The 13,661-nt window shown below is 36.6% G+C and overlaps 1 protein-coding gene across 1 annotated transcript; it reads left to right on the top strand.

Moving 5' to 3' along the window:
- Positions 1 to 752: 752 nt before the first annotated feature.
- Positions 753 to 13,175, top strand: LOC125214241 (protease Do-like 7). Its single transcript, XM_089068269.1, has 24 exons — positions 753 to 1,246; positions 1,329 to 1,399; positions 1,752 to 1,886; positions 2,228 to 2,286; positions 2,562 to 2,598; positions 3,448 to 3,573; positions 4,278 to 4,367; positions 5,082 to 5,147; positions 5,285 to 5,341; positions 5,475 to 5,540; positions 5,748 to 5,855; positions 6,322 to 6,402; positions 7,222 to 7,271; positions 7,865 to 8,030; positions 8,718 to 9,233; positions 9,672 to 9,854; positions 9,925 to 10,027; positions 10,344 to 10,514; positions 10,651 to 10,730; positions 10,818 to 11,045; positions 11,644 to 11,859; positions 11,993 to 12,150; positions 12,453 to 12,564; positions 12,763 to 13,175. The coding sequence occupies exons 1-24, from the start codon at positions 970 to 972 to the stop codon at positions 12,922 to 12,924; spliced, it is 3,318 nt and encodes a 1,105-aa protein (XP_088924395.1). The 5' UTR covers positions 753 to 969; the 3' UTR covers positions 12,925 to 13,175.
- The last annotated feature ends 486 nt before the right edge of the window (positions 13,176 to 13,661 follow it).

Genomic DNA, 13,661 nt, shown 5'->3' with positions numbered 1-13,661 from the left:
CGTTATATTTGTCAAAAGTCTTATGTAGCGAAGATAATATATAGCGCCACTTACGAAAAATATGTGGAATACATAGAGAGTCTTTTCATGTGTTTCGATGAGAACAGTGAAAAAATTGACAATCACTTCTTAATATTAGAACTTTGTTCATCAAAAGACAAATTCACTAAAACTTTTAACACAGATTCAAAACAACCATCAATATTATTATTGCTATTATAAAATGACAATCACACATGTCAAATGTGATTAGCTATAAAGTTAATGCGGAATAACTGATACAATTAGGATTTTATAATTCATGAATCTTATACATGCATTTAGTTAGTTTACACAATGCATTGAAACACACACACAAATCATAACATGAATCTCCATCAATTTAAATTTAATTTCGAATTTAACTTTTATTCAATGCCATTAATATTATTCTTCCCATATATACATCACAAGTTCATGCATTGTTATTAAATTAAAAATCTTAAACAACTAAACTAAAAACCAAAAATACATTCAAAATCTTAAGTACTAATTAACTTACCCAGTCAAAAAACGAACAATGCACAGTCTAGACGCAGCAACCTCTCCCGGGGACATCCGCAACTGTGCCCGTGTGGCCCGGAGCCGCGCGACTCGGGTCCGGTCCCTTTTTCCGAATTACTATCAAAGAGGGTTAATAAATGAATAAAGAGCAATAATATTTTATGTTCATAAATATAATAATTTCATAAATAAATAAAGAGCAGTAGCTGAAAACGGAATAGCAAGCAGATTTTTCACTCCTCAAAATCGAGCTGTAATAAATCAGTAGAAATCCGCCGATTGAGTCGCCGGAATATTCTCTCAGAGCTCAAATTCCCCTTCACATTTTCCTTCCAACGCAAATTGCTTCGTGAACTCGAATTGAGATTTGATTGATTGATTGATCAATTGAAACAAGGTAGCGATTTCTGAGCTGGAAATTTAGAAATGGAGAGTTTGGGATCGGAGACGTCGTTGGCGGGGATGGAGGCCAGCATGAAGGAGGATCTCTCCATGGAGATTGATCCGCCCTTCAAGCAGAGCCTCGCCACCGCGGAGGACTGGCGGAAGGCACTCAACAAGGTGGTCCCCGCCGTCGTCGTCCTCCGCACCACCGCCTGCCGCGCATTCGACACCGAGTCCGCCGGCGCGTCGTACGCCACCGGCTTCGTCGTCGACAAGTCCCGCGGAATCATTCTCACGAACCGCCACGTTGTCAAGCCAGGTCTGTTTTAGCTATTGATTTATGCTAGAACTTCCAATCACTTGATGCTTGTTTTAATTAGTGAGTTTATGTATTGTTATAGGTCCTGTTGTGGCGGAAGCTATGTTTGTGAACCGCGAAGAGATTCCTGTGTTTCCGATATATCGAGACCCTGTAAGTTCATGGCTTTGCACTGGATTAATTTCTACTTGATCATGTTTTTTCGTTGTAGAATGATGCCTTGGTGTTTTCGTTGTAGAATGATGCCTTGGTGTTGGTGTATTGCTTCTTGCGGATTTTAGCTTAATTTACTACACTCGATTTTTTTTTTTTTTTTAATTTTGTTATCCTAGGATTGTTTTGTTTGAGCTTTTCTTGGTTATTTGACAAGTCTTATCTTTGTTTAATGATGTTTCACATATAGAATATTCTTGCCTTTCCTACAGAGCCTAGTCATATTTCCGAATGGTCCATTTTGCATGCGTAGTACTTCACTAATGTGCGAATTGACTCTCTGTTCCCCCAGGTTCATGATTTTGGCTTCTTCCGTTATGACCCTTCTGCTATACAATTCCTTAGCTATGATGAGATCCCTCTTGCTCCTGAGGCTGCATGCGTGGGGCTTGAAATTCGAGTGGTCGGAAACGATAGTGGTGAAAAGGTATATACTACTTCATGGTTTGGTACTTACCAGTGACATTTCTAGAGAGGAGGATAGGGAATGTTGTACTACCAGATACTGACAAGTGACAACTGGATTTTTATCTGCCTCTTCTAGTTTTTAATACTTAATGCTGGTCATGATGGGTCCAACTCCACGTTACTTGTCTGAAACTGCCATTTTGCTATGATTTTAGACATAAGTGATTTCTACATGTGTAATTTTTTTTAACTCAGCACCGGCTTCAATTTGCTGTTTTCCCGATAGTCTTATTGTGACTCTTCTGGAAAGGCATTGATTTTGGATTAGGAATATCTTTCATAGTTTTTGTGAATTTGCAGGTCTCTATTTTGGCAGGAACTCTTGCTCGCTTGGATAGAGATGCTCCACACTATAAAAAGTACGCCCATAATTTGATAATATTTGTCAGCAGATTTTTTTATTTAATTTTCTTATGTGATACAAAACAAATGACTTTTAGGTCATCACTTGTCACAAAGTACTGTATTTGATGTTTCGGAATACTCATGGAAGTAAACTTTTTTGTCCAAGTATCTATGAATTGTGGTAGTAATTGTTTTTTTACATGGACATATATGTTGTAACTAGTAACCTTACTGATTAAATGCATACCCATCTTATATGATATTGATGGTGAAATTACCATGTATGCAGGGATGGCTACAACGACTTCAATACATTCTACATGCAAGTAAGCTTACATATGATATGTTTTTCAGTGTAGAATGCTGGATACTGTGTGGTTACTTGGAGTTTCTTTAATTAACTGCTACAGGTTATTGTCTATAGATACCTTCAGCATGTGATCTTAGATATTTATTGTTACTCTCGTGATGTATTAATCTCTTGATATTGGAAATTATGCCTAAGTGGTTTCTCTTGCTCGGCACATTCTGTAGGTTATAGCACCCAAATTACTTAGAAAATAGGATTAGCAGTTAAACTCTGAAATTGTATCTTGAATAAGACCATGATATAAATTGTATGGGACAGCCCAGTTATAGAGGCTTGTTCCCACTTAGTTTCAAATTGCTATATTATCTAGTATCTACTCATGTGATTTAAGGATGCATATCACTTGTTTGATTGACACCCTTTTTCTCTCAATATGTGGAACTCGATGACTAAGAAACTAAAATTTTGTAGTGTTTCATTGTACATTCTTCTCAAACCTGATACACCTAAAATGGGAAAGTTGCACAGTCGCCGTGTTGGTCAGTATGGTTAGAAAGGAAAGGAACAAGAACTTTTGAAAACTTGGAGTTCTATGGGAGATGATTGTTGATGGGGATTAAACCACAAATGTTTTGAATCATTTAGGTTTTCTTATTGCTAATATGTGGAGTACTGCTCTTTAGCTAGTCAATTCTGTTCCTTCTTAGCGACTCCTCAACCCTTTGTGAAATTTCAATCCTTATAAAAGTTTCTATGTTCATACATGTAAACTCTGAAATTTCTTCATGATTCTTGGTCATCATGTTTTTGTGGTTATTATCCTAATTCCCAATTGAGCCTTCTCTCTTTTACCCATCTCACACAGGCAGCTTCTGGGACGAAAGGTGGTTCAAGTGGCTCTCCCGTAATTGACTGGCAAGGTAGAGCAGTTGCCTTGAATGCTGGGAGCAAGACATCCAGTGCTTCAGCATTTTTCTTACCTTTGGAAAGAGTAAGATACTTGTTCGAACTTAGAACATTTGTTTTAAATCTTTCTTGATGTGTTTGACGTTGACCTCATTTTCGTAGTTAGTTATGCTCATATCCGTACTTTATATGCCTTTTCACTGTGTCATATGAATATTAATGATTAAGTACTTGTTTAGATGATAAATCAATCAAATGACTGATAGTAATTTTGTAAGAAACTAGATACATGTTTTGATGTTTTCTCATTCATTCGTTTAGCTCCATAGGCAGAAAGCTTTCCATTGAAATGCTTTCAGCTCACCATTTGTTTCTTAGCTACCTTTTGTTGATAGAAGTGGTTTTACTTGGTTAATTTGAAAAACTCTACTTCCAGGGTATCTTATTTCCTTATTGTTCTAGTTAAATGTTGACACCATCTTAATTGGTAAACTAGAGATGCAGCTTTACTGAGCGAATATATCGCTGGATATAAAATATTAGTATTTCTTTATAAATGGTGTTCTCTTATTCTAATGATTTTACCATGACTGTTATTAATCTTGTATGAAGGCATACATTTTTCAACGTGGACAAACTTGAGCCTGTCCTCTTATATATCCCATGTTTAATATTTTCCGGTGACTATTATAAATTGTAATCTTACTTGATAAGACTAGATTTCTCTGTAAATATATGTATTGCACTTTAAATTTTGTTAACTAATGGCTAAAATGATCTGGCCACCAGGTTGTGAGAGCCTTAGGATTCTTTCAGAGTGGAAGAGAATCCATTGGCAACACATGGGAGGCTGTCACAATTCCCCGTGGTACGCTTCAGGTTTGTTGGATATGATGAAAGGATTTAATCCTGGTCTTCCATTTTCCTTCCTTGTTTGTTGATCTTGTACCATCCTCTCAAAATTCAGCTACTCTTTCATTTTCCTTCCTGTAATTTTTGGTTACTACCATAACAGAAAATATTCAGTCATAAATTTCAACGTTTTATGTGCCGAAGAAGGAATTCAAAAGTTCAAATTCCTGCTAGGAAACACAATTGGTTGAGCCTTTTCAGCAGTACTTCAGAGTGCTTTGCTATCGAAGTTTAGATACCCAGGAGCATATTTTTCTCCATATCTATGTATATTTAGGATGATTCACTGGGAATAAGGGAAGGTTTCTTGGATACATTATGCCATTGTGTGGTGCTCCATTTGGTTGGAAGTAATAGATAAGTTTTTGACACTATGAGTATGGATGAACCTTGTAACAGATTTCTAGGACAAAACGAAGCCTGGCTTTGTTTCATAGATTCAAAATTCTAAAGAGCAAAACTTGTTTGCTTCAGCTTTTCTTTGGGATTGGAGACAGCAGTTGTTTGACTTGTCTTTTGACGCTCTCTGTTTTTTGGAGGGAAGGGGGGATGTGTTTCATGTTTTGTCCATGTATTTATGCTAAAAGTTTTTATTTTTGTAAAGAAAAACTCCATTATATTTTTCTGGAACATATTTTTTCTGAAGTCTTTACACATTCTTTTGATTTTTCCATGATAAAGGCTACATTTATTCACAAAGGATTCGATGAGACACGTAGACTTGGCCTCGGAAGTGAAACAGAACAGGTTTCTCTGCCTTCCTTCTTCTTTTCTCATGTGCTCTAGATTCCATTTCGGGAAACCAGGTTTATGCCTATTATTGGTTTACCATTTCTCTGAATGACTATTCCACACCTTTTATTATATTTTTTTATATATACCAGTTAGTGCGGCTTGCTTCTCCACCTGGGGAAACTGGAATGCTTGTGGTCGACTCGGTGGTGAGTGAACTTTTCTCATTGTTTCATCTTCTTTGTGGGGTTTTCAATTAATTTTGACAGTGTCAGCAGAAATTAGTGTTGTATCTTATGTTGGTGTCAAAAGAATTCAGCCACACTATGGTGCTTGTTACAGGTGCCAGGTGGTCCAGCCCATAAGCATTTGGAGCCAGGTGATGTGCTGATTCGATTGAATGGGGAGGTATTTTGTTATTATTGAATGTGCTTGTATACCTTGCTTCTTTCTACATGCCTGCTTGTGATTTATTTGATCATAAGTAGGGACTTGTAGTGATGAAGGAGAGATTTGGTCTAACAACTAGTCTTTTTTCTCTATTTCTCGGGTTAAACATAACTTAAGCATACATTAGTATATCATCAATGAATTAATTTTAGAACCTTGATACAGGTGAGTACCCAGTTTCTGAAAATAGAGACATTGCTTGATGATAATGTCAACAATAAAATTGAACTCCAGATTGAAAGGGGTGGCAAACCATTGACTGTAGACTTGAAGGTAAGAATATAAAATCTACTTTTAAAGTTAGCCGACATAACTACTCTTTTTCTCTTTCCCTTTAGCCATCTCCTTAGTTTATTTTGGTTTTGGTTCAGTGATTTGTATGCAGAATCAACCCAGTGTATTCTCTAAACAAGATTTTGCAAACAATAATTTTGTTAATATTCTTTTTGGTAGAATACTGTCTTGAATTTCTAAATTCGGCTACAGTGTAATAGATCTCCATATATTCTAGTATGTTTGCAAGTACCCTACTTTTGACGACATATTCTTGTTTCTTGTATGTGTTATGTATCACTCTGAATCTCTGTTTTAAGATTGATGATATTTTAGTTCTAGTGCTCCTGTAAATGCAGAGTTGGAACTTCATCTTGATTTTGCTTGAGACAAAACAAATAAAAAAGTTTTACAAGACCAATGTTGGCATACTGTTGCATTTTTTTCGCATTTCCTTGAATTTCAGGTTCAGGATTTGCACTCAGTCACACCTGACTACTTTCTTGAAGTGAGTGGTGCAATCATACACCCTCTATCTTATCAACAGGTTGGCCACTACCTTTATACTCTTATTACTTGGGTTCTCATGGTTGCTTTTTCTTGCTTTGATGAAATATTTATGCTATTAGAAATGGGCCACTCACCCCTTAAAAGGCCTTATAAGGGGGAGGGTTATCCATACTTATATAGAGGAGCTAGGATCATCACCAAGTTGATGTGGGACAAGATTTAAGAGTTTTAACATATGCTATGAAGGCCTTTCATTTTGCTGATACTGCTTAAATCCCCCATTTAAAGAAGTTTATTCATTCATGAAGTAATTTAGAATTTTCAGTCTGTCCGACTAATTAGTTTTGGTTTTTCGATGTTATAACAGAGCAAAGGAAACTTCTTGATGGAACAGAAATGTTCCTTAGGAATATTATGTCATAAGAAAACATACTCAATGCAACTCATGCATGCAATATGGAGATAGTTCCTTCATGCTCTATTGACTCTCACTTTGTATGTAGGTGGCACTTTTTTAGTTCCTCAAATAGATTCAGAATATCTATTCTGCGTATCTTTGACTGAATTAAATTTGAAATGATTTAATATTTATTAAAGAGAGTACTCGATTAATAGCTCTGAACCTGAGGATGGATTTGATATTCAATAGTTTCTTAAGAATTAAATTTGAAATGATTTAATATTTATTAAAGAGAGTACTCGATTAATTGCTCTGAACCTGAGGATGGATTTGATATTCAATAGTTTATTATAGCATAGATACTCAATGTTTTTTTCTTTACACTATCACACTTTTGTAGTTGGGCTTTTTAATGGCCTCCTAATTGATATCTTGTTTATCTTCTCTTGTGTGCAGGCCAGGAACTTCCGTTTCCAGTGTGGTCTTGTGTATGTTGCTGAACAAGGGTATGTAATTCTATTTTGCATGTTATGCATACTGGTTGCCATGCTAATATCTAAGATTGTTATAGCTTAAAGCGATGTTGCAGCCGAACCAGATAAGTTAACATGCCATTGGATTTATTGGTTGGCTCGGTGTAGAAACCCACCACACCATGTAATATCAAACAACATGTTTCTAGAATCTTTTATGGAATAGACATCTTCAATATCTTTGAGGTGTGACATACTCAAAATCACACACTTATCCCTTTAGTGGCTTGTTAATCAATTACATTATCCGTATTTGCAAAACATAATTATAAATCACTACCTTTCATGTTATATAAAAAATGCTAAAAGAAGTCAAAATTAACAATCGGTTCATGGAATAATTCAGAATGATAGTTTAACTGGTTCTTTGACCTGTTGAGATTTGGTCATCACCAATTAACTTCGTAGTTGGTACTAGATACAACTGGACTGACCTCCAAGTGGTTAATGGGTTAACCAGTTTGGTTCGCCAATCTGGTCTAGGTTTATAACATAGACTGGAAACTGCATATTGTCCGATAAACTGTAGCCTTTTTCTATTATTAAGTAGCACATTTTCATTGTAGGTACATGCTATTCAGAGCTGGAGTTCCACGCCATGCTATTATTAAGAAGTTTGCTGGTGAAGACATAGCAAAACTTGATGACTTCATTTTTGTGCTATCTAAGTTGTCAAGGGGCACAAGAGTACCATTGGAGTATATCAGTCATACTGATCGTCATCGAAGAAAGGTACTCCTGGTGCCTCTGAACTCTTAAGTACATTGTTGGATGTAGTTTATCATGTCTCTTAGATAAACGCAGTCCATGATTATGACCAAATAAAATGCTTCAGTTGTGATTGTTAGGTATGGCCATGATTGATTACATACTTTTGCTTGTTCCACTTCACTGTTTGCATATTTTGTTGTGTAATCAAGTTCAAGGAAATCAAAGTACTAGATATATGTAGTCTCTCAGCATGAGAATTCAGGTGGTATTTCGCACTGGGATATAGTATCAAGTTTCTCATTTCCATCATGCCTGCTCTTTGTTTTCCTTGTAGACCATCATATGGCGGAATAAGGACTTAATACTGTTGCGAAGTATAATTGAATAGGATTCTCTTGGTTAGTTAACCCTGAATTGGGCACATGGAACCACATTTTCTATAGATATTTTTAGGACCTTAACTTTCATGTTCTCTTTGTCATTGCTATAATCTCATGTTGCTGTGAGGTTTATTGGTACTTATGCATAGTGATCTACTTATATTTTCCCTACCAATTTTGGGCTTGTACTGGTACCTTTTGCTTCACAAAGATATCCCAAATGAGCTGATTCTTTTCTTGCACATGGATTTATTCATCCTTCAAAGTTGCATCTTTTTAAGTCTGTATACACGTGAAATTTTTCTGAGATGCATGATATTGGTTGCAGTCTGTCCTGGTCACAGTTGATCGCCAAGAATGGTATGCCCCTCCTCATATATACACTCGCAACGACAGTACTGGGTTGTGGACCGTTAAGCCAATGTTACCATTAGACACTTCACTGGTTTCACGGGTTAATTTCACCGAACAAGCTATAGCAAACAATAGGGTTTCATCTTGCTCTGCTGAGGTTACTCCGGTGGAACATGCACATCAATGCGTTGGACAAGCACCATTGAATGGTGTGGTTAGTATGGAATCTAGTTGTGAACAAATTGATGATGGACCACATTCTGTGGATGAATCTGATGCTGGAACCAAAAAAAGGAGGGTGCAGGATGATTCTACAGATGGCGTTTTATCACCTGAATGCGCTTTGCATGAATCTCGTGAAGTAAGATTGGAGGAGACTGGACCAGAAACTGAGACAGTTCAGAGAGATTTTCAAGTTGCGGGAGCTGCAGCAGCAACCAATGCTTCAGTGGCTGAGCGAGTGATTGAGCCCACCCTAGTGATGATGGAGGTAATATGATTACATGAATAACTTCTCTATTTCTTGACATTACTTTGGCCTTCCTATTGTCATGACAAATTTGGAGTAGAAACAATATCTGTCGATAAGCTATAAGGAGTGGGGCTGTTTGGCTGATGAAACTGGAGGGACTGCATGACTAGGAGGAGTTATAAGCTGTGGAATAAGTTGGTATACACATAGGAGATTCAGAGATAGTGGGATCGGAAGCTGAGGCCAGGGGTGTTCATTAATTTTGGTATTCACATAGGAGATACGCTTCATTATATCGCTAGTTAGGGAAATATGCAGTTACCTTGTAGATGTGAGGAAGAAGCAAAACTTTACTCAACTATATACAATGTACTATTATTTTTGTTGCCATTTGATGCTTGGGTTTCAATCCCGGTTTTGAGTCACTTGAATGAACTTCTGCATCTATCATGCCAGGTTCACGTGCCATCATCTTGTATGCTTGATGGTGTGCACTCGCAGCATTTCTTCGGAACTGGTCTTATCATATTTCATTCTAAAACCATGGGATTGATTGTCGTTGACAAAAACACTGCTGCAGTGTCCGTATCTGATGTCATGCTGTCTTTTGCTGCTTATCCAATTGAAATTCCTGGCGAGGTAATATTCTATCAATTCTTGATGTACTGTGTTGACAAGTGATGTTTAGCACCATATTTATTGTTCTCAGGTTGTTTTTCTCCATCCCGTGCACAATTTTGCACTTGTTGCATATGACCCTTCTGCTCTTGGTCCTGGTGCTTCAGTAGTTCGAGCTGCTGAACTTCTTCCTGGCAAGTTCCATGAATTTTTGCTACCAGATATGTGTTCCTCTCTTAGTTGTATATTTGCAGTTTGCACTGTTTTATCCAATAATCCACCTACCATTGGGTTTATTGAATACACTATAAAGTTCTATCCATAAGTCTAATATTATACTACTATTATCCAAGTCCTGTGAATTATATGGTAAACTGCATGCACAAAATGATTTATGTACTCAATTGCAGCTCCAATTAGCCTCTTCTACTTTTTTTATTGCCAACTCTTCTCTTCTCATTCGGTTATTCCCTCCCACCTGAACAATATCTGGTTGTGCATGTTCCACAGAACCTGCACTACGTCGTGGAGATTCTGTGTGTCTTGTGGGGTTAAGTAGGAGCCTGCAGGCAACTTCTCGGAAATCTTTTGTCACCAATCCTTCTGCTGCTCTGAATATTGGCTCAGCTGACTGTCCAAGATATAGGGCAACCAACATGGAAGTAATTGAGCTCGATACAGGTGGGTGGGAATCAGTATCTCATCTATGCTCATTATTGTTATATACTTAATATAATGTCTGTGGTTTGGCTTTACCGATGTGTATAATGCCATTGGGTCAAATAAACAGTTCTGATTCTTCTTTCCTTTTGTTTAGATTTTGGAAGTACATTTTCTGGTGTTCTCACAGACGATATTGGAAGGGTTCAAGCTATTTGGGGAAGCTTTTCAACACAGGTTTAGCCTTTCTTTCTGCTGTTTGAGTTCATCTGTGCTGCTTGTTGAAAGCTTGATCTAACCGCTGCATGTACTCTACACTTCCAGCTCAAATATCTTTGTAATTCATCTGAAGACCATCAAATTGTTCGAGGCATTCCGATTTATACCATATGCCAGACACTCGACAAAATAATATCCGGTGCCAAGGAGCATGCTCGTCTCATAAATGGAGTAAAGAGGCCCATGCCACTTATTAAATTACTGGAGGTTGAGCTTTATCCCACTTTGCTCTCCAAAGCCCGTAGTTTTGGCCTGAGTGACTCTTGGATACAGGTAATAGGCCCTTTATGCATTTATTGTTTTTATAATCTTGCTAGAACTTTAATTCCATCTACTTAAACCTCAAAAACTTTAAAGGACAAAATACACAATAAATCGTGTTTCACATTTTCTTCATGTTTTGTCTATAATTGTTTTCAAATTTTATTTAGAGAGGTATTGCATGAGTTTGTCTTTACCTTTTGGCACCTTGCTGAAGTATCCGGCTTGAGAACTATTAATAAGGATCAGACATTTACTTCTAGTGATATTAAGGTGCTTAAAAGATACTACTAAAGATTTTGTTATTTCTGTCACTTATAATAAATTAGGCAAAGAAATGGGTAGATAATCTGTTATAACTGCTAATAATGAAACAAAATATATATTGTCCTTAACGTTTTCTAATTAGGAAGGTGTTTTAGTTTGTTTCTGCATACAAAATATTCAACCGTAGGACATTTATTCTGAATGTAATCAAATTTTTAAAAAGAAATGTGCAATTTATACATGAACTGTAAAGTGTTTAAGAATTTATAAGGGTTCGATCTCCTTTAGACAGTGCTAGATGCGTTTAAGGTTTCTATATCTAAGTTTGGCTCTCTGTTTGCAGGCACTGGTGAAGAAAGACCCCATTAGACATCAAGTTTTGAGGGTTAAAGGTTGCTTAGCAGGATCGAAAGCTGAAAATCTACTAGAACAAGGTGACATGGTTTTGGCAATCAATAAAGAACCAGTTACATGTTTCCGAGACATTGAAGATGCTTGCCAAGAACTAGACCGGTGTAGTGACAGTGATGGGAAGCTCAAAATAACAATATTTCGTCAGGTTCTTGTAAAGAATGTCTTTTATGTTATTATTTTTCTTCTTTTAGTAAACCATCATTGCATTATCAGCTAAATTATTATCTCTGGATGCTTTCTTCAGTATAAGCGGAATATAATATTAAAATGTTTTTCAGGGTCGTGAAATTGATTTACTGGTGGGGACAGACGTGAGGGATGGAAATGGAACCACACGGGTCATAAATTGGTGTGGTTGTATAGTCCAGGAACCCCATTCGGCTGTACGAGCCCTTGGATATCTGCCTGAAGAAGGCCATGGCGTGTATGTGGCAAGGTAAGACACGACATTCATATCTATTGATTTTCTTAAATTTTTTTATTGAAGAAGCGCTCTCCATGACATCCTGATGCATGACGCCCGATCCAAACCCTTCCCGAACTGGTCAAATTTGGAGATTTAAAAAGCATGCGAATGCGGCCTCATTCTGTCAAATCAACCCTAGCCCCAATGCCTAAGCCAAAATTTACAACAAAAAATGTGTTTACCTAATTGAAAACGCAAGAGGCTGCATGAAATCGATATTTGATCTTACTTGATACCATAGTCCAGGTTTTAATGGTGCAATTTATTTTTAGGTGGTGTCATGGAAGTCCTGTTCATCGATATGGTTTATATGCTCTTCAGTGGATTGTAGAAATAAACGGGAAGCCAACTCCTGATTTAGATGCATTTGTTGCCGTGACAAAGGTACGCCTCCTGCTCTTTTAAAGAGAAAATAATGGGTTGCACTGAAATCATATGCCTAAAACCGATCAACTAAACATTGTGATGACGATAAAACACAACTTAGTTGGTAAGAATCAATAAGTTGGGGTTTGAGTCGCTTCAGGTGCATGTGTGTGTGATTTTAGATCCTGAATTATTTGAAAGACGTATATGTTATAGGAAATCGAGCATGGGGAGTTTGTTCGAGTAAGAACAGTTCACTTGAATGGAAGGCCAAGGGTACTTACACTGAAGCAGGATTTGCACTACTGGCCCACATGGGAGCTGAGTTTCGACCCCGAAACTGCGATGTGGCGTCGAACGACGATCAAAACGGTCTGACTGCAGCAAGGGAGTGTGATTCTGAGGTTGAAGGCCCGCCAATTTGTTTAGACAAAGGTCCATGAAATTTGAGATTAGACTGAAAAATTTGTTGTACATTATGATCACAAGAATATTTTTGATGGTTATAGATACATATATACATGAAGAGATGATAAGAGTGCATGGATAATAAATAAGTGCCTTTTCTAATTCAAAATTTTTTCTACCCTTTTATGTTTTAAATACATGGACGATTTTTTTTCTTCCCAGTGATGTTTCATTGTATATACATTGTAGAGTTATAGTATATAAATGTTCTCGAAAAAGTGTATGCTTCCAAAATAAAACAAAAAGAGCTTATAAATTTTTTATTATATAAATACATGGAATTGCGCAAATGCAAAATTTTCAATAATTTTCTATTCATAACTGCAATTTTTCTAAGAACAAAAATAATGTCCCTAATATTTATAATGATTGGATTTAATTTATATAGACCAATTTTAATATTAATTAAATTATTTTATACTAGCGAAAAAGAGATGATATGGAAAATATATTGAAAAAATCATATTATGATTTTAAGCTTAACCTCGGGAATATATTTAAGGAGGGTATAGATCCATGCGTGTATTTTTCAATGTATAATAACTTCATTTACAATTTTCATCAAAAAAATATCAGTACTCAATGAAAAGAGCCTTTGTCGATCTGATTAATACATGTGACGGCCACCGTAGGCAAGTTTTTCATCA

This window comes from Salvia hispanica, chromosome 3 (genome assembly GCF_029641045.1).
Source record: "Salvia hispanica isolate PSC_SH4W2 chromosome 3, Shi_PSC_v1, whole genome shotgun sequence".
Classification (NCBI taxonomy): domain Eukaryota; kingdom Viridiplantae; phylum Streptophyta; class Magnoliopsida; order Lamiales; family Lamiaceae; genus Salvia; species Salvia hispanica.
The sequence above is the reverse complement of the archived record's forward strand: the minus strand, read 5'-3'. Positions and strand labels throughout refer to the sequence as shown.